Source organism: Nicotiana tabacum, chromosome 15 (genome assembly GCF_000715075.1).
Source record: "Nicotiana tabacum cultivar K326 chromosome 15, ASM71507v2, whole genome shotgun sequence".
Taxonomy (NCBI): Eukaryota; Viridiplantae; Streptophyta; class Magnoliopsida; order Solanales; family Solanaceae; genus Nicotiana; species Nicotiana tabacum.
In genome coordinates, this window is record NC_134094.1 from 118056880 (window position 1) to 118083574 (window position 26695).

Consider the following 26695-nt stretch of genomic DNA (forward strand, 5'->3'; position numbering starts at 1 on the left):
ACTCAAGTCACTTCGTTGTTTTCACCAAATAATACTAATTTATTTTTAAGTTTGACTAGCAGTCGATATTTTCACCAAATAATATTAATTTACTTTTAGATTTGACTAGCAGTTGATTTACTTCCATTCGTCAGATTTACTCCCATGTAAGAATAACCATTGGCATAACTCTTAGTTTATATATGTCAAACAAAATCAGTGACCATTAGATATAGGATCACTTCAGACTTAAGAAAATGAACGTGCTTCACAAAGAAGAATCAAATTAAGAATGTTAAATTACTCCTATTCCATATCAGTCTAATGGTTCTAGCTGACCAAACTTGCTAACAAACATAATCAAATTCCAGTAACAACTCTTATTGTAGTCTTCTGCCTCTATTACAATGTCTTCCCTTTAGATGCACATTGTAAAGTTCCTTAGTCTCACAGCAAAAATATCAAGTACTCTAAATTAAGCATAAAGAAAGATAGGCTTAATTTGGCAAACGTAAGTAATTATTATGGCAGTACCAAGATGTCTTATTGCTTTGGGCTCGTTTGGTACAAGGGATAATGGATAATTAATCTCGGGATTAAATTTGAAGTGAGTTTATCACACGTTTGGTTGGGACAAAATCGTGATATAACTAATCCAGGGATTAGTTTTTTCAGGATTGTAGTTTATTTTATCTCCATGCGAGAATAGGATAACTAATCCCGGGATAATTAATTACCAGATAACTTATTTCCCAACCAAACGACCATTAGTCTTTGCTTTTTCATTGTTTTCCAGTACTGCAGTGAAGGCACTGAGCTCAAATTACTATGAGAATACATGCACAGAGGCCGAGTCAACCATCACCAAAGTTGTGAAGAAAGGTATGGTGATTGACAAAACAGTTCCTGCTGCTCTTTTAAGGATGCACTTCCATGATTGTTTCGTTAGAGTAAATTTTCTACTTCTCTATTTTGCCCTATTTTTACGCTTATAATTTTTTGAGAAAGGGGATTCAATTGAACTTTTTTGTCTTAAAGCCTGATTGACCGAGCTTCTAGAAAGAAAAAGGTAATTTTTTTGGTTATAAAATATTTTATCAAAAATTTACGTTGTTTGTGCTTTTGAGCAACAACAGAAGCAGTTTTTCTGCTTTTAGGGGAAGCTACAAATTCTAATTTTTTTTCAAGAAGCAGAAGCAGAAGCAGAAGCGAAAATTAATTTTCAAGACAAAAATATCCTTACGTTGAATTTACATTTTCCAAAGTATCCCTCATTAATTTTAACATTTCTATTTTCCTTCTCTCATTTTACCATACATTTCTTCTCTTTGTTATTCTAGTATTATATTTTTATCCTCTTTCTCATATTTCTCTCTGGATATTCTCTCTACTACAAATAGTTCTCTTCTTTTATATAGTGATTTATAAAAGTATATATTTGTTGCTCCAAAACGCACACGCAAGTATACGTGGTCATACAAGTAATAAGATGATAAGTCGAGTGTCGAACCCACAGAGACTTGTATTAACTACCCACTAAATTCACCAAGATTGTTATTCAGTCGAGCCAATCCGAGTTCAAAAGTGTGATCATACTAAACAATAATTCTAACTAGTAACTAAATTATCAAGCAGCAAAATGGTTGTTGTGTATTCAGTAGAGACAAATATTTCATGGTTGTGATCGATTCACCAATCCTATTATGTTCTAGTTAACTCTCCCTTTTCATACAATTCACTCATTGTTGCTAATTAATCGAACACTTGCTCTCGTAGCCTTCTTCCGAAGTACTACTCGCCTATTCAAAGTAAATCAACGCCTATATTCCTATGAAATCAATCTATTAAGAATACGATATTACAATAAGCACAATGACTAGGTATATTCCTATCCTAATCACAAATTCCCCCCCCCCCTTCCAGAGTTAAGATCGTGCTCTTTTCAATTCTTCTCCAATCTAAACATGATTTTCCCAAGCATAACATAGATAGTAAATATAACCTAACTGTTGGCTAGCCAATTAAGCAATTAATCACAGAATTGAAGAAACAACCATATATTGGTGAATTGTAATTAAGATTAAGTCAATGTTGAACAATAATATTCATGGCTAAATCACAACCCCAGAACTATGGGTTTTAGCCACTCATGATAGTATCAAACAATTTCACAAGTGTTGGATAATTAAAAATATTAAGAAAATATAAAGAAAAACTGAAATATCCTCGCTCCCGAATGTTTCTCGTGTGTATGTTTCCTTCAAAGTGGCATCTCCTGTCCAAAAATAGGCTTAGTCTTGCTTTTATAGGCTTTGGGTAGGTCTAGGGCCGAAATAACCTTATCCCGGACAAAGTGAGAGAAATTCTCGTCACCAGCGTCCTGGGGAGCATGGGGCGCTGACACTTGCAATTTAAACATTCTGTCCACAGCGTCACATGTGCCGTGGGGCGCTGCATGTGGCGCTGGAATTCCACATTTCCCATTTTCCCTCCGTTTTGGCTCTAATCTCGCACCTTTCGTTCCATTGCTTCCGGATAATTCCTACACATAAAAACACCATGAAATAATATAAATCAATACATTTTACATCCGAAATCCAAGAAACACGAGTAAAATATGAGGCGATATACATATAAATATATATACTTTAAGCTAAATGCCAACACCCTACACTTAGACTTTTGCTTATCCTCGAGCAATGGGACTATCAACTATACCCCAACTACGTACAAATCTCAACTATGGAGGACTTCAATATTTTTTAACCATACACTCTACCCTTGACTATGATCGATACCGGCAATCAAGCATGAACATACAAAATTCACATTCTTTCCGTTTTAAACATGCCCAAATATATCAATTTCAATTCAATCAATTCAAACAACATATCTGTAACCACTCTACCTCAAAAGTCGACTTGTTACCCCTAAGCACCCTCAACTCAGACATTCACCCAACAAGAGACGTTCACAACATTACCAATCCTTCATGAGATCATGTGCTCTCACCAACAAACAAAAGAGTGAACATAGAATAGTCCACACATTCAAGTATGCTTTTGAATATAAATTAAGGACATCACACAATTGAACAAAATTCGCTCACTCTCACAAAGAATTCATGTGCATCCCGTGGTCGTACCATAAGCTTGCCCGTAGTGTATATCTCTACTAATCTAAGCTAGCCAAATCTAGGATCAATTAGGACTTTAAGGTTGTAATGTAGGCTAAGGGACGGGTAGGATACATTTAGGAATAATGACTAACCCTCCTAAGCACTTTAATACACTACACTCACAAATCGAGCACATATTCTTCTCAACCAATTCACTCACCACAAACCATATACAACCAAGCCCTTATTTTCATTAAGCACTTCTATACTCCCACTAGCACAAATTAGTAAGATTAAGAGGTGTGTATTTTTCTACATTATTTGACTATCATTCTTTTTTTTTCCTTGCAATTTTTCTTTTTCTCTTTCTTTTTTTATACACACACTCCATACATTAAAGTTCATCGGCTAGTGACCTTTTTTCAACTTTACTGCACCAAAGGGACCTTCCATGGTTCCACTCGAAAGTTACTCCCCAATATCTCACCTTACTTATTTTAGCGACTAAGTGCCTTAGGAGGTACAAGTTCAACAATCTCAAATTAAGAATAAAATAGGGGTACGGCTTGTAATGTGGGTGCAAAAGAAAAGGTCTATAGACTCAAAGGGATAGCAACGGAAAATTTTATCTTCAAGTGACAAGCATATCTATGCTCAAGCAAGAAACGCCTACGTCATCTCCTAGATTAGCACAACTTAACAAATTCGCTTCGATTAACACACGGGGCAAGTTCTAGACTACACAGGATAGCACAGAGAATCACAATTCCTCACACATACATTGCACATGATTCAATCAAGATGGTTTTGTTCAACTCTCAAGTCAAGCAAGCACATTTAATCGAGAAATTTAAGCAATAATGCACTATGTGGCATATAAGTCGAACAACTGAGAAAATGCGTCACAAAATAGGCTATTTACTTTACTTAGGCATCACAAATTAAACCAAATGCACGGGAAGATAGATCACATGTTATAGCCTAAGATGCCATTACCAAACATGTCACTAGGTATCTCAGAGCAACTCAGTTTCTTCCTAACCTACTCCTAATAAAAAAAAAAGTAATCGGTTCGAGCTACACCCTTGGAAAAGAACCAACGCCCAAAGAAAAACCAAGAAATACTACCTAACTATCCTAAAAAAAAATCTTTTTGGTGTTTTTAATCGGACTTTATCCCTCAAGAAAATTGTCCAACAGATCCATCGTCGGGAAAAGTCCGAACTTTTTCTAATTTTTTTTCTTTTTGTATTTTTGTATTTTTTTTTTCTAAAACAAACTAGACTAAATAAAAACAAATAAAAGAAACAAATTGATACAATTTATACGAAGTACATCACAAGTAGTAGTTCTCTCACCCCATACTTAGCATATGCATAATCCTCGATGCATGTTAAAATGTAAAGCAAAGTAGGATGAAAAGAAAATTCCATGTCAGTCGGAGTCCTCCTCCTCAGCATGCCTGCCATCCGCAGCTTCAGGCATATCATCATTAGGTCCTAGAGGCACTAAAGCCATGGGCCCCGTGACATCATCCCCAATCTCATCCTCCGTGTCGGAGCCTCTGTAAGTGTTTGCGTCCTCCGACGAGTGAACGGGGCTGCCGGGTGCAATCCCCAACATTTCTTTGAAAGAACTCCACAAATCATTGCGTAAATGCATACGCTACTCGTCGGATACACCCATCCCACTCATGAGTACATTTAAAGAGTTATAGAGATATATGTTGAAGTTCTTGTCTTTTTCGTTATGTGCTACCTGAGTGAGCTTAGACGTAGTCTCCAACAAGGATGTGATGTCCAACAGCCCTTTAGGAGCCTCCACCACCTCATCATACCCTGGGTACTCCGACACCTCCCGGGAGAGCATATATTGCGTGAGCAAGTTATCGAAGAAAAACCTTTTAACCTGTCACCCAAATTATGTGCGGGCCATCTACCCTAGCATGATCTCACCCACATTAATGGGTCTCCCTGTCATAAAAAAGAACATCACACATACTCGAGCTCGAGTGCATTCGCTATTGTGTTCAACTGGCATGAGCCGAGCCTGTACAAAATTCTATCACACTTTGGTGGTTTTGTTGAAATCAAAATGAACCAACTGAAGATGGATATCACCTTGCTTTTTGGTCCACTTGGCATTTGAATCGACGCCATAAAGAGTGTGACGTATCGCCGTGTAGCTTGGGCTTTTGACAAATTTCTTTAGCCTCCCCGGGTCGGAGTTCTCAACCCCCAAAAATTATCACAAGTCTCGCATATTCAGTGGCACGTTTATTCCACAGACATGTGACATGAAAAAATCCGCATTCCAGTTAGCGTACAGTTCCCGCACCATGCTCAAATTTGCATGGCCGGGTCATTCTATGAGTTTGTCCATGTTCAGTGCTCACAACCAGCCAAGCACGTCCAGGAAGTTCCTTTCTAAAGCTTTCACATTAATCCCCCATCTCGGAGACGTACCGCCCATATGGAATGAAGTCCCTATGCCATGTGATAACAACATCACTGGTTAGTTTCAAACGTGGCCTCGGTTGCAATGGTGCCTGTTGTGATCCCTCAATAACTTGTTTCCCCTTAGCTTGCCTCGAGGATCCTTCTCCTTTCTTGCACTTTTTGGGCGCAGGGGCATTGGTGGAGGGCTTTCCTATTCCCTTGACTTTGTTTGCATTATCATGAGCCATAGCAACCTACAACACAAATAAGTATGAATGTGAGAACAAATCAAGAAATACGCCTAAGGTTGTCGCGCGAGTCAAAAATGACCCCACACTTAAAACCGAAGGCTCAATGTATTATACTCACAATCGTGGTCTAAAACGCACAAGTGTTGCACCACAAGGCAATGTGTACTCAAGATTTCCACATGCCACACAATAGCTAAAAGGAACTAACTATGCCACACAAACAAGTGATTGATCATGGCGAAGTGAATTAACCTCAATGCAAGCAAGTGGCATATGGTACTTAATTTTTACAACTACTACACTAAATTAGCTAATCCTACAAAGTGCTACAATATACATACATAATATATGATACATGGTGTGGGCGATATGTGTGCATTAAAACCAAGCTCCCAAGTATGTAAAATCATCCCCACACACCCCACACTTAGCCCGATATCATATACAACTACACTCAATTACTCAAACTTCACCGGTGCACAAAATATTCATTCAAGCATTTTAGCAAATACCTTGTGGGCATGAAGTGTGTGCATGTTAGTTTAACAATGGTGGAACATGGTGGCCCTCCCAAATTTTAATGAAGTAGAGGGAATTCTAGTTTACTACTCTGTATACAATACAACCACAATTAATTTCGTCCCACATTCGGACCACGCACCATAGAACAAGTCTTAAGAAGCAACTTAGGTGCAAAATTTGGGGATTAGGGTATTTGGGAGGTGGGATATTTATTATCATCTACCTATTAAAAGAACAAGAAGAAGAAGAAGAAAACATATCTGTAGAATTTAGGATGAGAGCAAGAGAGAAGCTGGAGAAATTTTAGAGAAAGGAGGGAGAAGGGTCGCGTGCAGAGAAGTTGAGCGTGTGAGAGAGAGAGAGCTGGTGAGAAACGGGTGTTTGGGAGGGAGGGGGGGTGTTATTTTTTAATTTGAGTTATGGATGGGTATGGGTTATAATGTTAGTATAGATGGGTATATGGGTTGGGTTAATGGGTATGGGTATTAATCTCATAAATAAAACAAACAAAAAAAAAACTTACCTGCACCCCCAGCCTAGCGCCCCACACTAGGCTTGGCGCTGAGGGGTTTGGATATTCTGTAAAGGGCGCCCCAGGCAGCGTGGGGCACTGGCCTGTGCACTGATTCACGATTTAGTTTTTTGAAGTAATATCCCGATCCCCTGAGCCCTTTATATATCCAATTTACATACCCCATATCATTCTACCTATAAATTTTATGTTTACAAAAACAAAATGCAAACTCTAGTCTACTCTAACTAATTTTTTTTTAAAAAAAACTAAGCTATGAAAGCAATAAAAATTAGGTTGCCTCCCAACAAGCGCCTGATTTAACGTAATGGCACGACGTAGGATCTCGCTTACTCATCAACGAGTACTACTTTGGTCTTCTCACGATCAATTATTCTTCCTCAATAGTGCTTGATTATGTGTCCATTTACTAAAAAATTTCTTTCACCATTTAAGGCGCGTAGCTCAATTGCACCATAAGGAGTGACTCTCACCACCTCAAATGGGCCTAACTATCTCGATTTTAACTTTCCAGGAAACAGCTTGAGCCTTGAATTGAACAATAATACATGTTGACCTGGTTCGAAGTGACGTGGTTTGATACGCTTGTCATGCCATCCTTTTATTTTCTCTTTGTAAAGCTTATCATTTTTGTTAAAGTGCAGCCTGAACTCATCTAACTCATTCAACTGCAAGAGTCTCTTCTCCCTCGCGGCTTCAAGGTCCATATTCAAATTTTTAATGGCCCAGTACGCCTTGTGTTCAAGATCAACAAGCAAGTGACATGCCTTCCCATAGACAAGCTTATACGGCGACGCCCCAAATGGTGTTTTGTATGCAGTTCTATATGCCCACAAGGCATCATCTAACTTTGCAACCCGATCCTTCCTATTCACACTCACCGTCTTCTCTAATATTTGCTTTATTTCTCTGTTAGACACCTCAGCTTGTCCACTTGTTTGAGGATGATATGCCGTAGTAACTCTATGGCAGACTCCATATTTATCTAGAAGGTTATTCAACAACCGATTGCAAAAATATGGCCCTTCATCACTAATCAAGGTACGTGGAGTCCCAAACCTTGAAAATATGTTCTTTTTCACAAACGCAGCTACCGCCATAGCATCATTTGTTGGCAATGTGATCGCCTCTACCCATTTTAACACGTAGTCAACTGCTAGCAAGATGTATTTGTTTCCTCTGGACAATGGGAATGGTCCCATAAAATCTATCCCCCACACATAAAAAATCTCGACCTCCAGGATGTTATTCAAAGGCATCTCATGCCTCTTTGTGATTGTTCATGTTCTTTAACACTGGTCATACTTCTTAACAAATGCATAGGCATCCTTGAATAATGTTGGCCAAAAGAACCCAGATTGTAATACCTTTGCAGCTGTTCTATCACCTCCATGATGTCCCCCATAAGGTGATGCATGATAATCATGCAACACTAATTCCACCTCCTTTTCTGGAATGCATTTCCTTATCAACTGATCAGCACACTGCTTGTACAAGTATGGCTCATCCCAGTAGTAGAAGTTCACATCATGTAGAAACCTCTTTCTAGCTTCAGATTCAATTTCAGGAGGAAGTACCCCACTCACAAGATAATTCACATAGTCCGCGTATCATGGGGGAGGGTCTTGGGTGATAGCGAAAAGTTGCTCATTAGGAAATGCCTCTTTAATTTGTCCACCCTCTTCCACATGGTCATGATTTTCCAGCCTTGATAGATGGTCAACAACTTGGTTCTCTGTGCCCTTTCTATCTCGTATTTCTACATCAAATTTCTGCAATAATAAAACCCAGCGCATCAATCTAGCCTTGGATTCTTTTTTTGTAAATAGATACCTGCATGATCGGTATAGATTATGACTTTTGTTCCCACCAAGTATGCCCAAAATTTCCCAAAGGCCCACACAACGGCCAACCACTCATTTTCAATAGTGGTGTAATTCAGTTGTGCATCATCAAGAGTCTTACTCGCATAGTAGATGGAATAAAACATCTTGTCCTTCCTCTTGCCTAGCACTGCCCCAATAGCATGGTCACCTGCATCACACGTGAGTTCAAATGGTAAGGACCAATCCGGCACCGCAATAATGGGGGCAGCCACTAACTGCTTTTTGTGCTCTTCAAATTCCTTCAGGCAGGCGTCATCAAAATTGAAAGTTACATCCTTTTCAAGCAACCTGCATAAGGGAGTAACAAATTTTGAAAAATCCTTAATAAAGCGTCTAAAGAATCCCGCATGTCCCAAGAAACTCCGTACACCCTTCACAGAAATGGGTTGAGATAATTTTTTAATCTCCTCCACATTCGCCTTATCAACTTCAATGCCGCTCCTTGACACTCTGTGGCCCGACACGATACCTTCTTGCACCATAAAATGGCACTTTTCCTAATTCAATACTAGATTTGTTTCTTCACAACGGGCCAACACCTTGCTCAAATTTTTCAAACAGTCATCATAAGAAGACCCAAATACGGAAAAATCATCCATAAAGACTTCCATAAATTTTTCCACCATATCGGTAAAAATAGCCATCATGCATCTCTGGAAAGTGGCTGGTGCATTACAAAGACCAAACGGTCTTCTCCTGATCCTCTAGGCATATGAAAATCTGGTTGTATCCCGAATAACCATCAAGGAAGCAATAATATTCATGCCCAACCAATCTGTCCAACATTTGGTCAATGAGTAGAAGTGGGAAGTGGTCCTTGCGGGTTGATTTGTTGAACCTTCTGTAATCAATGCAAACTCTCCACCCCGTCACAGTGTGAGATAGGAAAGATGATACATGCATCGAGCCACTTAATTACTTCCTTCTTCATGACCTCTTTCATAATGGGATTTAATCTCCTTTGCTACTCAACACTAGGGCGGTGTCCATCTTCCAGAAAGATTTTATGCATGTAAAATGATAGATTGATTCCCTTGATGTCAGCAATTGTCCACCCTATAGCCTTTTTATGCTCGCAAAGTATTCTGAGCAATTTTTTTTCTTGTGCATTAGTCAAGCTGGATGAGATATTCACTTGCAATGTCTCAGAGTTCCACAAATAAGCATAGCGCAGAGGTGCTGGAAAGGGATTAAGTTCTAGCTTTAGAGCTTCTTCAATAGATGGCTTAGGAAGGGTCAGGGTGACATGCCTGTCCAACTCCTCAAATCTCCCGAGCCCATGGACATAACTGCAAGACATGTCAAGTACTTGCTCAATTTCTCCCATCATCTCATCTTCACTGTCTTCTTCATCCTCAATCAAAGCTCGTTCAAAAAGATCTATGGGGCTCATATAAGGCACCAATGATGTAGCAGTGCTTTCCATCACATAAATCATGGATAGCTCTTCATAGTGGGCTGGCAGTCTGAGTGCTTTATACACATTGAAAATCTCCACTCGATCACCTACTCTCATCTTCATCTTTCCTTCGCATACATTAATAATAGCTCGACCCGTAACTAAGAATGGACGCCCCAAAATAAATGGGACTTCCTGATCAGGCTCGTAGTTCAAGATAATAAAATTAGCAGGGAATATGAAAGAACCCACTTGAACTAACACATCTTCAATCACTCCTTTAGGATGAGCCAGGGAGCGATCAGCCAACTGTAAGATTACAGTTGTTGGGCGCGGCTCACCCAATCCTAATTATCTGAACACAAATAGCGGCATCAAATTGATGCTCGCTCCAAGATCACACAAAGCTCGCCCTACTGCATGCTTACCGATCGAGATTTGGATAGTAAAACCACCCGGATCCTTCAATTTCTGAGGTAGCTTGCTTTGAATTCTTGATCTACATTCCTCAGTGAGTGCCACGGTCTCGAACTTGGTCAACCTTATTTTATTTGCCACTATATCCTTAATGTATTTAGCATATTTGGGCACTTCTTGCAGGATGTCTACCAGTGAAAATTGATTTGCACCTGCTTCAAAATATCAAGAAACTTATTATACATGGAATTATCCTTCACTTTCTGCAATCTTTGGGGGAGCGGAGGTGGTGGCCTTGCAATAAATGGCGGGGTTTGCTTAGCCACCGCCTCTTCAGCTAGCTTCTCTGACTCCTTTAATTTTTCTAATTCTGCCTTTATGGTGGACGGCTTCTCATTAAAGGTCACTTGTTTTCTCTTTTTTGACTGGACTTCTTCTAACTGTCTCTCATTCCTCAATGACACAACATTAATAGATGCCTTAGGATTAGCCTCAGTGTCTCTTGGAAGAGCTCCAACTAGTCGGGGATTTTGGGTACTGGCAAGCTGTCCCATTTGTCGCTCCAAATTTCTCATTGCTGCTGCTTGGGCCTGATGGTCAGCCATTACTTTCTTCATCATCTCTGCTATTTAGGCCTGTTGGTTAGCCATAATTTTCTTCATCATTTCCTCAAGGTGACTCGTCGAGTTTACATATTGTTCAGCCTGAGGTGGTCTATATTGTTGTTGAGGTGCTTGTGGCTTGTACTGATTCTGAGCACCTTGGTTTCCACCCCAAGAGAAGTTTGGGTAGTTCCTCCAGTTAGGATTGTAAGTGTTCCCATACTGGTTTGTCTGGCCCCTATTTACATTACCCATAAAATAGACAGACTCTCGATTAACTGGGCATAAGTCACTCGTATGACCCTCTCCACATACTTCACAAAACAATTGAACTTGTTGCACTGGATGGGCTTGTTGTTTGTTAATAACCAAGGTCATATGATTGACTTGGTTGGTCAATGTGGAAATCTGCGCTGATAATGCATAGACGACATCTAACTCGAGAACCCCTGCAGATTTTTGCACTGTGTGTCTGCCCATCTCTCCTTACCAATCAGGATTGCTTTTGGAGAATTTATTCAATAACGCGTATACCTCATCAAAGCTTTTCTCCAACACTTGACCTCCAGCTGCAGCATCTACCACAATCTTTGTCTTTGAATGTAGCCTTTCTATGAAAGTGTGATCTAACACTTTATTTGTCTGATTGTGATGAGGATAGTCTCTGAGCAGCCCCTTAAACCTCTCCCAAGCTGAGTATAAAGACCCCCACTTTCTGTTTGAAGGCGACTATCTCACTTCTGATCTTTGCAGTTTTTCCTGAAGGGAAGAACCTTGCCAAAAATTTCCTTGCCAGATCATTCCATGATGTAATAGAATTAGTTGGTTTTGCCTTCAGCCATCGCTTTGCTTCGGCCAACATCGTGCTTGGGAAAAGTGTGAGCCTCACAGAGTCTGAAGTGGCTCCCTTAGTGATGTAAGTATCACTAATCTCTAAGAAGTTCAGGATATGTTGTTGTGGATCCTTATGTGGAAGACACATAAACTGAACATTCGCATGGAGTAGCTGGATCATGCTCTGTTTCAGCTCAAAGTGCCCAATAATTCTGGGATTGACAATGCTGGAGGTGACATTAGCAATGCTGGGCATCGCCACCTCCTGAAAATACATATGTTGCTCCTCTGCCATATTCACAGGAAATTGAATGAGTGCCTGAAGATTATTTATGTCCCTTGCTTCCCTCAACCTCCTATGAAATGTTCTCTCAGGTTCGGGGTCAAAGCCTTGAAGTCTGTCCTGGCTTCTAACCCTTCGCATTCAATCAAGGTTCCTAAGAACAGATCAATAATGAAGTAACGTTACACTTGATAAAATAAATAATTATAGCTAAAACTAGAAAGTAGTCAATATTCAAGTCCTCGGCAATGGCGCCAAAAACTTGTTTCTCCAAAATGCATACGCAAGTATACGTTGTCGTACAAGTAATAAGATGATAAGTCGAGTGTCAAACCCACAGAGACTTGTATTAACTACCCACTAAATTTACCAAGATTGTTATTCGGTCGAGTCAATCCAAGTTCAAAAGTGTGATTATACTAAATAATAATTCTAACTAGTAACTAAATTATCAAGCAGCAAAATGGTTATTGTGTATTCAGTAGAGACAAATATGTCAGGGTTATGATCGATTCACCAATCCTATTGTGTTATAGTTAACTCTCTCTTTTATACAATTCATTCATTGTTGCTAATTAATCGGACACTTGCTCTCGTAGCCTTCTCCCGAAGTACTACTCGCCTATTTAAAGTAGATCAATGCCTATATTCCTATGAAATCAATATGTTAAGAATGCATTAAGATTACGATATTTAATTAAGCACGGTGACTAAGTTTATTCCTATCCTAATCACAAATCCCTCCCCCCTCTCAGAGTTAAGATCGTGCTCTCTTTAATTCTTCTCTAATCTAAACATGGCTTTCCCAAGCATAGCATAGATATTAAATAGAACCTAACTGTTAGCCAGACAATTAAGCAATTAATCACATAATTGAAGAAAGAACCATATGTTGGTGAATTGTAATTAAGATTAAGTCAATATTGAACAACAATATTCATGGCTAAATCACAACCCCAGAACTATGGGTTTTAGCCACTCATGATAGTATCAAACAATTTCACAAGTGTTGGATAATTGAAAATATTAAGAAAATATAAAGAAAAACTGAGATATCCTCGCTCATGAATGTTTCTCGTGTGTATTTTTCCTTCAGAGTGGCGTCTCCTCTCCAAAAATAAGCTTAGTCTTGCTTTTATTCGTATTGGGTAGGTCTAGGGCCGAAATAACCTTGTCCCGGACAAAGTGAAAGAAATTTCCGTCTCCAGCGTCTAGGGTAGCGTGGGGTGCTGGCGCTGGCATTTTAAACATTCTGTCCACAGTGCCACATGTGGCGTGGGGCGCTGGAATTCTACATTTCTCATTTTTCCTCCGTTTTGGCTCTAATCTCGCACCTTTCACCCCAATTGCTTTCGGATAATTCCTACACATAAAAACACCATGAATTAATATAAATCAATACATTTTACATCCAAAATCCACAAAACACGAGTAAAACATGAGGCGATATACATATAAATATATATACTTTAAGCTAAATATCAATTGTCCAAATACAATTTGCTTGCAAAAAGTAGTACTCAATGAATTGGCGAAACACGAACTGCTACTTTGCAAAAGTACTTTTTTGAATCACTTTTAAACAAAAATACTTTAAAAAATAAGCAATTTTTTGCAGCTTAGCCAAATGGACTCTTTACCTTATGCCCCTGGTTGGAGTTGAAGGCATTTATCATTTAAGCCAACCTTACGCAATAATCATCTTATTTTAATTTGCCAAGGATGTATTTCTTTTTATTGTGATCATCTTATGCTGTAGTTTTGCTTACAATGGACAAGATTACTGGTTATATACATAGTAACTAATTATATATGTATTATGTATATGAAAGAGTTGTGATGGTTCTGTGCTGCTAAACTCAATAAGAAACATCAAAGCAGAGAAAGATGAGCTTCCTAACATCTCATTGCACGCATTCTATGTTATATATCGACGTTGTTAAGAAGCAAATCAAAGATTTGTGCCCTGGAGTTGTCTCTTGTGCTGGTATTTTGGCACTCGCTGCTCGGGATGCTGTTGCACTTGTAAGTTCTATATATCTATAGCTAAACTATTCACTGTTAATTGCTAAAATCAGTGCTAATCTGCACTTGAAGCCTCAAGCTCAACAAGTCCTTCAATGGAGGAAGCTTCTAGAGAGGAGAAGAAGAAGAGAACATTTTCAGAGACAAATGAAATCTTTTTTTTCATTAGGTACTGTGCAGGTAGTTATATACTAGACTCCCACTAACCGACTAACTAATTAACTTAGCCAATAAGATGTTGCCACATCATTCTGACTAAATGACTAAACTAACAATTACTGCTAACTAACGATGAACTAATAGACTAACAACCAAACTAACAATACAAGTCATAATACGCCCCCTCAAGCTGGAGGGTGCAAAATATTTAGCACACCAAGCTTGCCTAGAAGAAACATGTGTTGAGCTTGACACAACCCTTTTGTGAGTAGATCAGCTAATTGGTCTCGAGTAATCACATAGACTGTCTTGACAACAACATCTTTGATCGTATCTCGAATGAACTGGCAAACAATATTTATATGCTTACTGCGTTCATGGAAGATGGGATTGGCTTTTATTTTCATAGCAGATTTGTTGTCACTGAAGACTCTAACAGGGACTTAAATGGAAACTCCCAGTTTCATAAACAGACCTAGCAACCAAGTCACCTCTACTACATCTGAAGCCATGCTTCTATACTCAGCCTCAGCAGAACTTCTGGACACTGTTTGTTGTTTCTTGGATTTCCAAGATATTAAGAATTCTTCAAATTTGATCGCATAACCTGTGACTGGCCTACATGTATTGGGGAATGCAGACCAGTCTGAATCATACCCGCAACTCAACTTAGTCGCAACCCCAGCTTTCAGCCACACACCTTGACCTGGAGCATTCTTTAGGTATCTCACCACTCGAAGTGCAGCTTCACAATGTGACCTCTTAAGATGTTGCATGAATTGACTCAACCTTTGGATTGTATAACTGATGTCTGTCCTTGTAATTGCAACATACATAAGCTTGCCAATTCGCTTTTGGTACATAGTAGGAACCTTCAATGCCATATCTCCCACAATGCCAGTGGCCTTGTCATACTCCACTGTGGTTAACTTCAGATTGATTTCTATAGGGGTGATTGCAGGTTTAGCTCCACTGAGGCCCATATCAGAGATTAGCTCAAGCGCATACTTCCTTTGTTTTGATGTAACACCAGCTTTGGACCTAAGAACCTCAATTCCCAAGAAGTATTTGAGTTCCCCAAATCTTTCGGCTTGAGTTTCTGATGAAGCACTTGCTTGTCTTCAGTGATCAAATCTGCATTACTACATGTAATGAGTAGATCGTCTACATAGACCAAAATAACCATTATGCCACCCTTCTTCTTCTTCAAGGTGAACAAAGAATAGTCATGACTATATTGAGTAAAACCTACATCAAGCAATGCCTCTGTCAACTTAATGTTCCATTGCCTAGAGTCTTTCTTAAGCCCATATAGAGACTTAAGTAACCTGCAAACCTTCTGCTCCCCTATCTTCTTAAACCTTCAGAAAGTTCCATGTATACTTCTTCACAAAGACCACATTGCAAGAAAGCTTGGTACACATCCATTTGGTATAAAGACCAACCTCTGGATACTGCTAGTGCCATCACTGATCTTACTATGACCATCTTGGCCACATGAGAGAAGGTGTCATGATAATCAAGACCCTCTTGCTTACTGTACCCATTGGCAACCAATCTAGCCTTGAATCTTTCAACTTCTCCATTGGCATGATACTTGATCTTATATACCCATTTTGGGCCCACAGTATTCTTTCATGCAGGTAGATGAATAATTTTTCAGGTGTGATTATCCTCTAGAGCTTGGATTTCCTGTTGCATAGCTTAAATCCATCAAGTATCTTGGGTTGCTTGCTTGAAAGTTCGTGGTTCCATCAAGGTGGAAAATTTGGACAGGTTGCTATAGTAAGTTGGAGTGACATTATTATAGGAGAGATAATTTGCCAAAGGATATTTGCTTGAAGCTTTTCTTGATTTATGTAATCTTTCAACCAAATAGGCTCTTTGGACTCCCTAGCAGACCTTCTGACATGTGCATGTGGTGTTGTTGTTTCTACTGCTTGTGAGGTATTCTCCTGTGTAGGCATTTCTTGTGTTATCTCTTCTTGTAATGTTGTGGCATATCCCTGATCATCACCGTCAGTGACTGATTCTACATACTCAAGGTTATCAACTGTATCATGAGTATCAACACTTGTGTAAGTTGTTGTGTGAGGTGTCTGTAGTTCTTGATCTTGTACATTATCAGGCATGTCAGGGAACAAAGAATGATCAGTGTCCAAATTTCCAGCAAAAGGAAATTCTGATTTCTTAGAAATTACATCCCTACTTACAAAGAGTTGCTTGCTATCCAATTCCATCAATATATAGCCCTTTTGTCTCTCGGAATAACCCACAAGAACTGCAGGTCTAGCTCTTACAACAAATTTATCACCTCTAGGTATAGTAGTTTCATAACATAAACATCTGATTACTTTCAAGTATTTCAGAGATGGAGATTTAGAGTATAGCATTTCATAGGGACTCTTTCCTTGATGGCTACAAATGACAACCTATTGATCAAGTACACAACAGTTGTGACACAAATGCCCCAGTACTTAATAGGCATTTTGGACTGAAATTTTAAAGCTCTTGCTACCTCTAGTATATGCCTATATTTCTTCTCCACAATACCATTCTGTTGTGCAGTGTGTGTGCAACTACTCTGATATATCACACCAAGATCTTTCAAGAGTGCTTTACACTGAGAATTAAAAAAATTTGTTCCACTATCAAATCTTATTATCTTCACCGTAGTTCCAAACTGGTTATTTATCATCAGGAGAAAGTTCTTAATAGCAACAATGACTTCTGATTTAAGCTGTAATAAATGAATCCATGTGTAACAACTGAAACCATCCACAATAGTCAAGAAGTAACATTTCTTATCAAAAGTGGCAACCTTATAAGGTCCCCAAAGGTCCATATCAACAAGAACAAAGGGAGAATCAGTTCTGGAGTTGCTAGTAGGAAACACTAGTCTAGTTTGCTTAGCTAGTGGGCAAACATGACACTTATTCAACAATTTACTATTTACATCACTCTCTAAATTCATGCTCTTCATAGCAGTTGGTAAAGGATGTCTAAGCCTCATATGCTATAGTTGCAGACTTCTCCATTCACTGCAGCAACCAACCTTTGTGTTTTGATCTTATTTCTGTCAATTGCTTCTTTCACTATGTACAATCCATCATTCTCCTTAACAATCCCCTTTACCCTGCCACTGTAAAGGTCCTAAAATAAAATAAAGTCAGGGAATAAATTGACTGAACATGAGAGTTCCCTGGTTAACTTGGACACTGACAACAAATTGAATTTGAAGTTAGGTATAAACAATACATTGATTATGGACTCAGTTCCAAATAGGTAGGATTCACCAACACATGAAATTGTAACCTTATCTCATGTGGGAAGATGTATATTATCCTTAGAAACCTTCTGAGTATGATGTGTATGATGAACACTGCTATGTGATGTGTATGATGAATGCAAAACACACACTTAAATTATGCTCGCTAATCAAAGATAGTATAGTATAGTATCGTATCCACAGGGATTGGATTTAAACAACATTCTCGTAGTTTCTAGCTTGATTGCTATCCATGTGGATCAACAGTTGAGATTTATATGATTTACTAATTAAAATTAACTAAGAATCTAAAGCTATTGACTAGTGACTATCGAGAAAAGGAATAAGAAAATAACGTTATCAGTGGAGAAAGTAGGGTTTTGATATGATATGTGCAAGATAATTGTTCGGTATCTGAATCTAGTATTCACTTCTAATGTTCAAGTGAGTCTCGAATTCACTCAATTATTGGTTCAAACGTTCAGCATAAACTCCTCTCTCGATTAAGCCTTAACCTCACGAGACGAACCAAATTAAGCACTGTGAAGATATGCAAGAATGCATAGTGGATTGGTCTTTAGGAAAACCTCTTTCGATTATTATCTTAACTAGGTTTAATCAATGATTCAACTAGCCTCTTTTGATTACTTAGAAGAATCTATGAACTCAACCAACAATATGATGCAAAGATATCACAAGTTGTGCCTCTCTCGATTACATGGACTAGTGAATATAGATGCAACAATTAAATCTTTCAAAATGATTCAAATACATAAAACTAGAGTTATAATCTACAAACAATCATCAATACACCAAATCCATCAAACCCTAAATAGAACTACTCCATAGACATGGAGAAATTCATCACATATATAATTAAAGTATAGAAAAACATAGATTCGATCCAAACTCGGGTCTTGAGTGAGGAAGGAATGATGAAATCCTTGTGCTTGTGTTCTTCCAACTCATCCTTAGCTTCCTTAGGTCGAAAGTATGTCAAAAGTCCTCTCAAAATCGTGTTTCTAGTGTATTTATACCAAGTAGGAATAAACCCGGATGAAACTACCCTCTTTGAGCCAAAGTGGAAAAACCTACAAACGTTTTACACTTCATGCGTCGCACTTCGCTACGCAGGGTGCGTAGCATTAGTTCAATTTGCTCGATTGTAAGCTCTCTCAACTTAGATTGTCTGACAAAATTTTGTGCTGATGCTACGCACCATGCCACGCACTATGCCTAGCATTAGTGTATTTTTCTGTCAGACCCAAAAACTTCAAGTCTCTGAACTTCTCAAACTTCTGACGAAATTTTGTACTAATGCCACGCTTAATGCCACGCCTTATGCGACACCCTAGTACTTTTTTGCTCTATCCCTTGCTCTTTCTTCCAACATTCGTATGCAACGCCAGTCTACAAGCCCGGACGCGATCCCGATTTAATTCCTTGGCCTTTACTCAGACTTTAAAGCTCCAATTATTTGATTTAGCTCCAAAACATCTTCTTAACTCCGCATCATCTCCTACAAAGCATAAAATACATAATAAGCATAAATCACGATTATTTAAGCTCAACTCCAAGTAAAATATAGTGATTAGAGTACAAACTATGACTAAAATACGAGTTTCTAGCCTACCATCAGTGTAGCACTAGAATCAAGGATCCATTCATTTGTAAAACTACTAGTCATCAAGCAAGTAGCAATACCTGCCATATTAGCTGGGGCATCAGTAGTGTCTTTGCTTAGCAATCCTAGGATCTGTTTGTATTTCTCCTCAGTAAAATAGGGTCTTTTTCCAGCCAGAGTAGTCTGTAAATCAGTAGCTGGAGAACTTTGGCACTGAACATCAGCACTTCCAGCATTTCCACAAATATTATTCACAACATTGATAGATTGTTGATTTCCAAACTATCCTCCAAAATTGCCATTACCTCGACAAAACTGTCCACCAGTGTTGCTATTGTTAAACTTCTTCTTCCCTTTAAAATCTTCAGGATATCCTATGATTTTGTAGCAGTTGTTCTTTGTGTGACCTCTAAGTCCACAATGCTCACATTGCATAAAAGATTTCTTTCCCCTGTAACCTTGACTCCTGCCAGCTTACATGGCCATTGGATCACCTTTTTGACTCAAAGAGCTCAAGCAAGAAGAGGAATGTTGAGACTCATCTTCAATTACCATAGCATATGCCTGATTAAGAGAAGACTCATTGTATTTCAACAAATTTTGTCTCCTAGTTTGATCATAAGAGTCATTCAAGCCACTGAGAAATTGTAAAAACCTTTGTTGTTGTAGGTGTTCAGTATATTCTCTCAAATTAGAAGCAGGCACCATGGCATCATACTCATTCCACAAACCTTTCAATTTAGTGAAGTAAGTAGAGACAAAATCTGTACCTTGAGATAGAGTAGCAATAACTCTGTGAATTTGAAAGATCCTCATGCGATTGACCTTACCAAATCATTCTCTTAGATCTTCCTAGACCAAATGAGCATTTGAAGCATATGCAATCCCACTAAGGAGTTTTGTTGATACTGTGTTCATGAGCCACGGGAGAACAATTGCATTACACATTTCCCATTGTTCATGCAACTCTGTCTCACATGACTCCTTTGTGCAAGTGTCAGTCACAAACCTTAGCTTTCTCTTCCCCAATAGCGCGATCTTCATCATCTTGATCCAAAGGCCACAATTCTTAGATCCTGTTAGCTTCACAGGGATTAGAACAACGCCGGGAGTGTCCGATGGACCAAGGTATAGTGGATGCGTAAAGGGAATTGTTGTTTCTGCCATTGAAGGGCTCAAATTCAAAAAAAAATCATTCAGTAAATGAATGATCGATAAACTCGAGGTTGCTGTAAATCATACCGATTAATTTGTGCGAATTATCAATATCTCCCGCTCTGATACCATGGTAAAATCAGTGTTAATCTGTACTTGAAGCCTCAAGCTCGACAAGTCCTTCAATGGAGGAAGCTTCTAGAGAGGAGAAGAAGAGAGCATTTTCAGAGACAAATGAAAGATTCTTTTTTTATTAGGTACTGTGCAGGTAGTTATATACGGGACTCCCACTAACCGACTAACTAATTAACTTAACCAATAAGACGCTGCCACGCCATCCTGACTAAATGAATAAACTAATAATTACTGCTAACTAACGATGAACTAACAGACTAACAACCAAACTAACAGTACAAACTAACAATACAAGTCATAATACTAATAAACATGATATTACTGTACAAAAATTTCTGCTTATTTTTCTTTTTCCTTTGAGCTAGGCTCTATCAGAAACATCTTCACAAGGTAGGGATAATGTTTGCGTACACTCTATATCTTTTCCCCTAGACCGCACTATGTGAGATTACACTGGGTTTATTTTTACCATAAAAAATTCCTAGCAACCAAAATAATGCAATATTATTTCTCCATTAATGTGCAATTATTTATTGGGCATGTATATACGTTGTCAGTCTGGGGGTCCCACTTGGGATGTGCCAAAAGTAGAAAAGATGAAAAAATCTCCAAAGCTACCGAAACGAGACAATTACCTTCTCTCACTTTCAACATTTCTTAACTGCATCAAAACTTCGCCCAAAGAGGCGTTTCTTTGGATGATTTGGTTTCACTTTCAGGTAAGCAACTTCATTCTTCTATTTCGTTGGATAATCTGGTTGCACTCTCATTTTGAACAATATATACTTAAATATTTAATTATACACGAGCGTGCCCACACGTGTATATACAAAACTCATATTTACTGTCATAAAATGGTAGCGGGCTTAGACATGCCCTCTTATTGGTTTAAAATTCCCGATCCACCTCTTTTCTCACCTTCCTAATTACCTCTAGAAAAAAATGTAATATCTCCTAGATTGATTACAACAACTCACAGATTTTTCTTTGGCAGTAACAAATTAAAGTTCTTTCTTATTCTGCTGATAGGAGGGTACACTCTTGGATTTTTTCGGTGTTGATCCAACTCTACAAACATCATTTCCAGCCAGTCTACAGAATGTTTGCCCTATGCACAACAAGGTAAAAAATATAGGTGCACTATGAATTCTACAACAACATTATTCGACAACGCATATTATAAGCTACTAATGAAGGGCAAGAGCCTTTTCTCTTGTGATGAATCTTTACTTTGCTTACAATTTCAAGGACCCAAAAACTAGTTTCAAAATATGCTAGCTCTCAGGATTTCTTTAAAGCATTTGCAAATTCTACGATCAAGATTAGAAGCATCAGTGGTAATGGACAAGAAATTATGCTAGACTGCAGATTTACTAGATGATGACCCTGGCTACACTTCAATTTATTATTTCTTGTTAAAACATTTATTTAACAGGTTCGGGCCGTTCACGAATAATATTAATTGGTGCTAGTATGTTTGAGTTCTGTTAGTCACTAGGTATACATTCTCCAGTTTTTTTGTCCTCACAAAACAAATATTTAACAATATTTTCTCGATTTTTTTAACCAGTTGTATATGTTCTTTTGAATTATTTCTCATAATTAAGAAATCACGAATTTCCAACCGTGACAAACCAAAATTTGTAGTTACAACTATTTGTTTTTGTTTTCAAAAAAATTTCAATGTGATGTCATGTAGTCCCTTCTACTATATTATTTGAGATTACAACAAAAAGCCAATATTCTTAATGAATAAAATTCAAGTTTTCCACTTGACCAACCAAAAAGAAAACAATTCTAGTAATTTGGATAAGCACAAATAAAGATGAATCTCAAGACTTTCAATCGAACAATGGAAAATATTTCCCAAACAAGAAATATAAAATTCTGAACTATATCTCCGTATAAGAAACGACCCTTCCCCGGACCCGACGTATAGCGGAAGCTTAGTGCACCGGGTTGTCCTTTTTTACTTAAATATTGAAAAATAAATTAAATAATTACATATTTTCTAAAAAATTATTTTCAACAAAATATTTTCCGTGAGAACATTTACTTTCATGCCCAACACAAACCCATATAGATTTGCTCCTTCTAACCCTATTCTTATTATTACCATTAACATGATCAAATCGAGCCTCGTAACATCACTCTGTCATCATCATATTCGTTTGGCGAATTTAGGTTCTGACACCAATTTAAAGATACTCTTAATATGATGAGGTGATTGACACAAAAGGGACTTTTTGGGGGTGGTCTTAGCGAAATGTCCCAAAATTGGCAGTATTTAAAAGATGACCCCGAAATCGCACAAGCTCTTTATGTATTTTTCTACCAGATTTAATTGTTCATTGAAGTCTATTGAATTGTCACTCTATTGCTCTTCAGGATTTCTGTACCAATCCGGTAGAGTTGATGCTATTATTAATCTATCTATCTGTTAAGTTGTTCATTAAAGTCCACCGGATTGTCATACTTCTGCTCTTTAGGGATATTTCTCTACCGGATCGGTAGAGTTGATACTATATTTTGTCTACCTATCTGTTAAGTTATTCATAGAAGTTTGCCGGATTGACATACTTTTTTTGGGTTGTTTTAACAAAGTGTTCTTCGAATTTGCGATTTCAATTTCGATAAAAAAACCCCAAATCTGCTCCAAATGATCTCAACTTTGAAACAAAGCTTTTAAATACCAACAAGAACAATCATCAATTTAGTCGAATAACACAAAATTTTAAAAAAAAACCAACACTTTCTAAGGTCCAACAATGGAGTTTTGAGATTTTTACGGTAAATCACCAAAAAGTTATGTTTGGACTAATAGTTTAAGCATAAAGTATCAACATTTAAATGATTTTAACAATAATCGATCATTAATTTTTATTTTTTACCATCAAACAAGAATTTTCAGCTTTAAAAATTAAAGAGCTATGATGTTCAAGTAAAAAGGGAGGATGTTTTGCTAAGATCATAAAAATTTGGGATATTTCGCCAAGACCATCCCCTTTGGGGGTCACACCGTGCTAATTTATAAATATGGTGTGATATTATTCTCTTTAAGCTATGCCACGTGACTTTTTCAAAAGCCTGACACTATTAATAAATCCATACAATTTATATGTGAATTTATATTTATTTTTTCTACTACCAATATAAGACTTTGTTCGCAGAATCAACCGTTTGACCCATACCAAAAGCGATGGTGTACTCTATACTCTCTACTCTCTAGTTAATTCTCCTCTTGGAGCACGTTAGTGGTGAAACTTATCGTACGCCTATGCCGAAAATGGCTAGGGGCAAGACGAAAGAATCTGCGAACAAAATTCAATTATCAGAATTGAAGATAGCAAAGGTGAATTGTAGAGCAATTGAGAAGCCTGAGCTAGTGGAAAATCGATTGGGAACAGGGTCTATTCAATTGTCAACTAGGATTCCAAACCACAACGATGGGGGCACGCAAACTCCGCCCAAAAAGGGCAATGAAGCTATAAGTGATTTACCAGGGAATGATGACACTATAGGGATAATAACTTCTGTATCGGGGATAACTAAGCTTATCTCAACAACAAGGGTTGCGAATAGCGGAGACCGTGGAATTGTAATGTAATTAAAGGAAACTCAAAGCCCTAGGTCTGAGTCTGGAAGAGCTATTCCGTATATGTTTCAACAAGAGACCCCTACTAAAGAGATAATGAAGATTGATCAGATTGATGCTACCAAATGTGTCCCTACTTGGGCCAATATTGTCACCGGGATTAAGCTGGCCTCTAGGGGAATGAAACTGGACTTCATAGTTCTGCTGATACAAGAAGGGGAGATAATTGTGGAATTGGACCAAGAGGAGATTGAAGAAGAAAATAAGAAGTGGGAGCAGGCTATTATCTTGTATGTCATTAGCATCTCACCAACAGTTGGTGTTGTTGAGAGATTCCTTTCCCCTCAATGGAGGTTCTCTCAAAAACCACGAATCTATTATACTATTTTGTGATCTCTTTCAGCTGCTACGAGGAAAGGAATGAGGTATTGTTCTCTAGTCCACAAACAATTAACAATAGGCCTATGATAATGAAGCCATGGAGTTCTGAATTTAATTTCTATGATGAAGTGCTACGAACTGTGCCATTATGGGTGAAATTTCCCAATTTTCCACTTAATTATTGGGGAATACGGACTCTTAGTCGTATTAGTAGTGGCCAAGGCAAACCACTTTTTGCAGATGAGTGTACTACTTCAGTCGCTCGTATCTCATTTGCTCGAATGTTAATCGAGGTAGACATTACAGGACCCTTGCCAAAAAAGGTGAAGATGAAGGATCCTAGAGGAAAGATATTTGAGCAGGAGATAGTTTATGATTGAGAACTAGAATATTGCTCAACATGTCTAACCATTGGGCATGATCGTAAGCGATTGATTGAAAGGAAGACTCAACCTAAGCTAGATAAAGGAAAGAATGACATCACCAAATAGGTTTGGCAAAGGAGCGAATCAGTGGCAGATATTCGAAAGGTGATACATGTTCAGCAATAGGGTATACAAAAAAGCAATAGAAATCAGCATAAGTGGTGGTTTTTTATAGGAGTCTTCTGGGCACATCTACTGAAGCTTTACCCGCAATTAACCTTACAGTTATTCAAGATGGGGCTGTACTTAACAAAAATCAGCAGAAGTAGTTAATCAGTCTGGTTAGCAGTATTGATGATACGACGGCCCCGGGGTGTGATGGGCTTAATGCATATTTCTTCAAGAAAGCATGGCCATTTATATGTGATGAAGTTACACATGTCGTTCTTCACTTTTTTGATACAAATGAGATGTTTCAGCCCATAAACTGCACATCAGTGACATTAATTCCCAAGGTCAAGAAACCTTCAACTGTCAAGGACTGTAGACCTATATCTTGCTGCACGACAATATACAAAATCTTCTCTAAAATCCTAACAAGAAGACTACAGGGAGTTATGGATGATCTTGTTGATAACTGCCAATCAACTTTTGTCCCAGGGAGAGTCATTACATACAATATTATTATGGGGGCATGAACTAGTTAAAGGGTATGGAAGAAAGGGTTTATCACCTAGATGTAGGATGGAGTTAGACATGCAAAAGGCATATGATTCCTTGGAGTGGGTGTTCATAGAACAAATACTTATTGGGTTGGCTTTTCCTGATAAATTTGTTAAATGGATCATGAGTTGTCTAAAGATAGTGTCTCACTCTATTCTTGTAAATGGGAGGCCGACTACACCATTTGATGCCAAGAAAGGCCTGAGGCAAGGGGATCCATTATTCCCTTTCTTGTTTGTACTAGCGATGGAATATTTAACTAAAGTGCTGAAAACCCTAAGATAAAAACCAGATTTTAACTACCATCCTAGATGAAGCAAAATGTAGATAGTGCAATTGGGCTTTTTGCTGATGACCTTCTGATGTTTTACAGGGGTGATGTGATATCAGTCAAACTGATGTATGACTGTTTCTAACAGTTTTCATTGGCTTCAGGATTGATTGTTAACCAGGCCAAAAACTCAATCTTGTTTGCATGGGTGCCCGAGGATATGCAGATAGAGATTCTTAGCTTGCTGGGCTTTTCTAAAGGAGCACTTCCGTCAGATACTTAGGGGTGCCATTAAGTTGCAAAAGATTGACAGTAATGCAATGTCAGCCTTTGCTTGACAAGATGGTTGGAAGGATTACCTCATGGACTGCAAAATACTTGTCTTATGCAGGGAGAAGTCAGCTTATTAAAAGTGTTTTGTTCTCTATACAGACTTTCTGGTCATAAATTTTTGTATTGCCTGAGAAGATTATTACATTGGTTGAGACTGTATGTAGGAAGTTTTTGTGGACAGGTAGAAATGACTTGAGCAAGAAAGCTTTATTGTCTTGGGACAAAGTATGTTTACCTAAGTCTTCTGGTGGACTAAATGTGATAGATATAACATTATGGAATAAAGCAACAATTTGTAAGCATTACTAGAATCTCTATAAGAAGAAAGATAGACTATGGATTCAATGGGTTACACACTTATTATATAAAAACAAAACCTGTTTGGGGAATATGTGCTAAA

General features: G+C 38.2%; 1 protein-coding gene and 1 pseudogene across 1 annotated transcript; both read left to right on the forward strand.

Moving 5' to 3' along the window:
- The first annotated feature begins 517 nt into the window (after window positions 1-517).
- On the forward strand, window positions 518-22191 carry LOC107766841 (peroxidase 64-like; annotated as a pseudogene).
- Window positions 22192-25077: 2886 nt separating this feature from the next.
- On the forward strand, window positions 25078-25976 carry LOC142169818 (secreted RxLR effector protein 78-like). The gene is made up of 3 exons (XM_075231738.1): window positions 25078-25133; window positions 25204-25270; window positions 25629-25976. Exons 1-3 carry the CDS (start codon window positions 25078-25080, stop codon window positions 25974-25976), a joined length of 471 nt encoding a protein of 156 aa, XP_075087839.1.
- Window positions 25977-26695: the final 719 nt, after the last annotated feature.

What these genes read in the sequence shown, in the direction of transcription:
- LOC142169818 (XM_075231738.1), top strand. Translation starts at nt 25,078, where the DNA reads ATGACATCACCAAATAGGTTTGGCAAAGGAGCGAATCAGTGGCAGATA. An exon ending in CAGTGGCAGATATTCGAAAG is followed by an intron (nt 25,134 to 25,203) that starts GTGATACATGTT and finishes GGTTTTTTATAG; the next exon opens with GAGTCTTCTGGGCACATCTA. An exon ending in CAGTTATTCAAGATGGGGCT is followed by an intron (nt 25,271 to 25,628) that starts GTACTTAACAAA and finishes CTTTTGTCCCAG; the next exon opens with GGAGAGTCATTACATACAAT.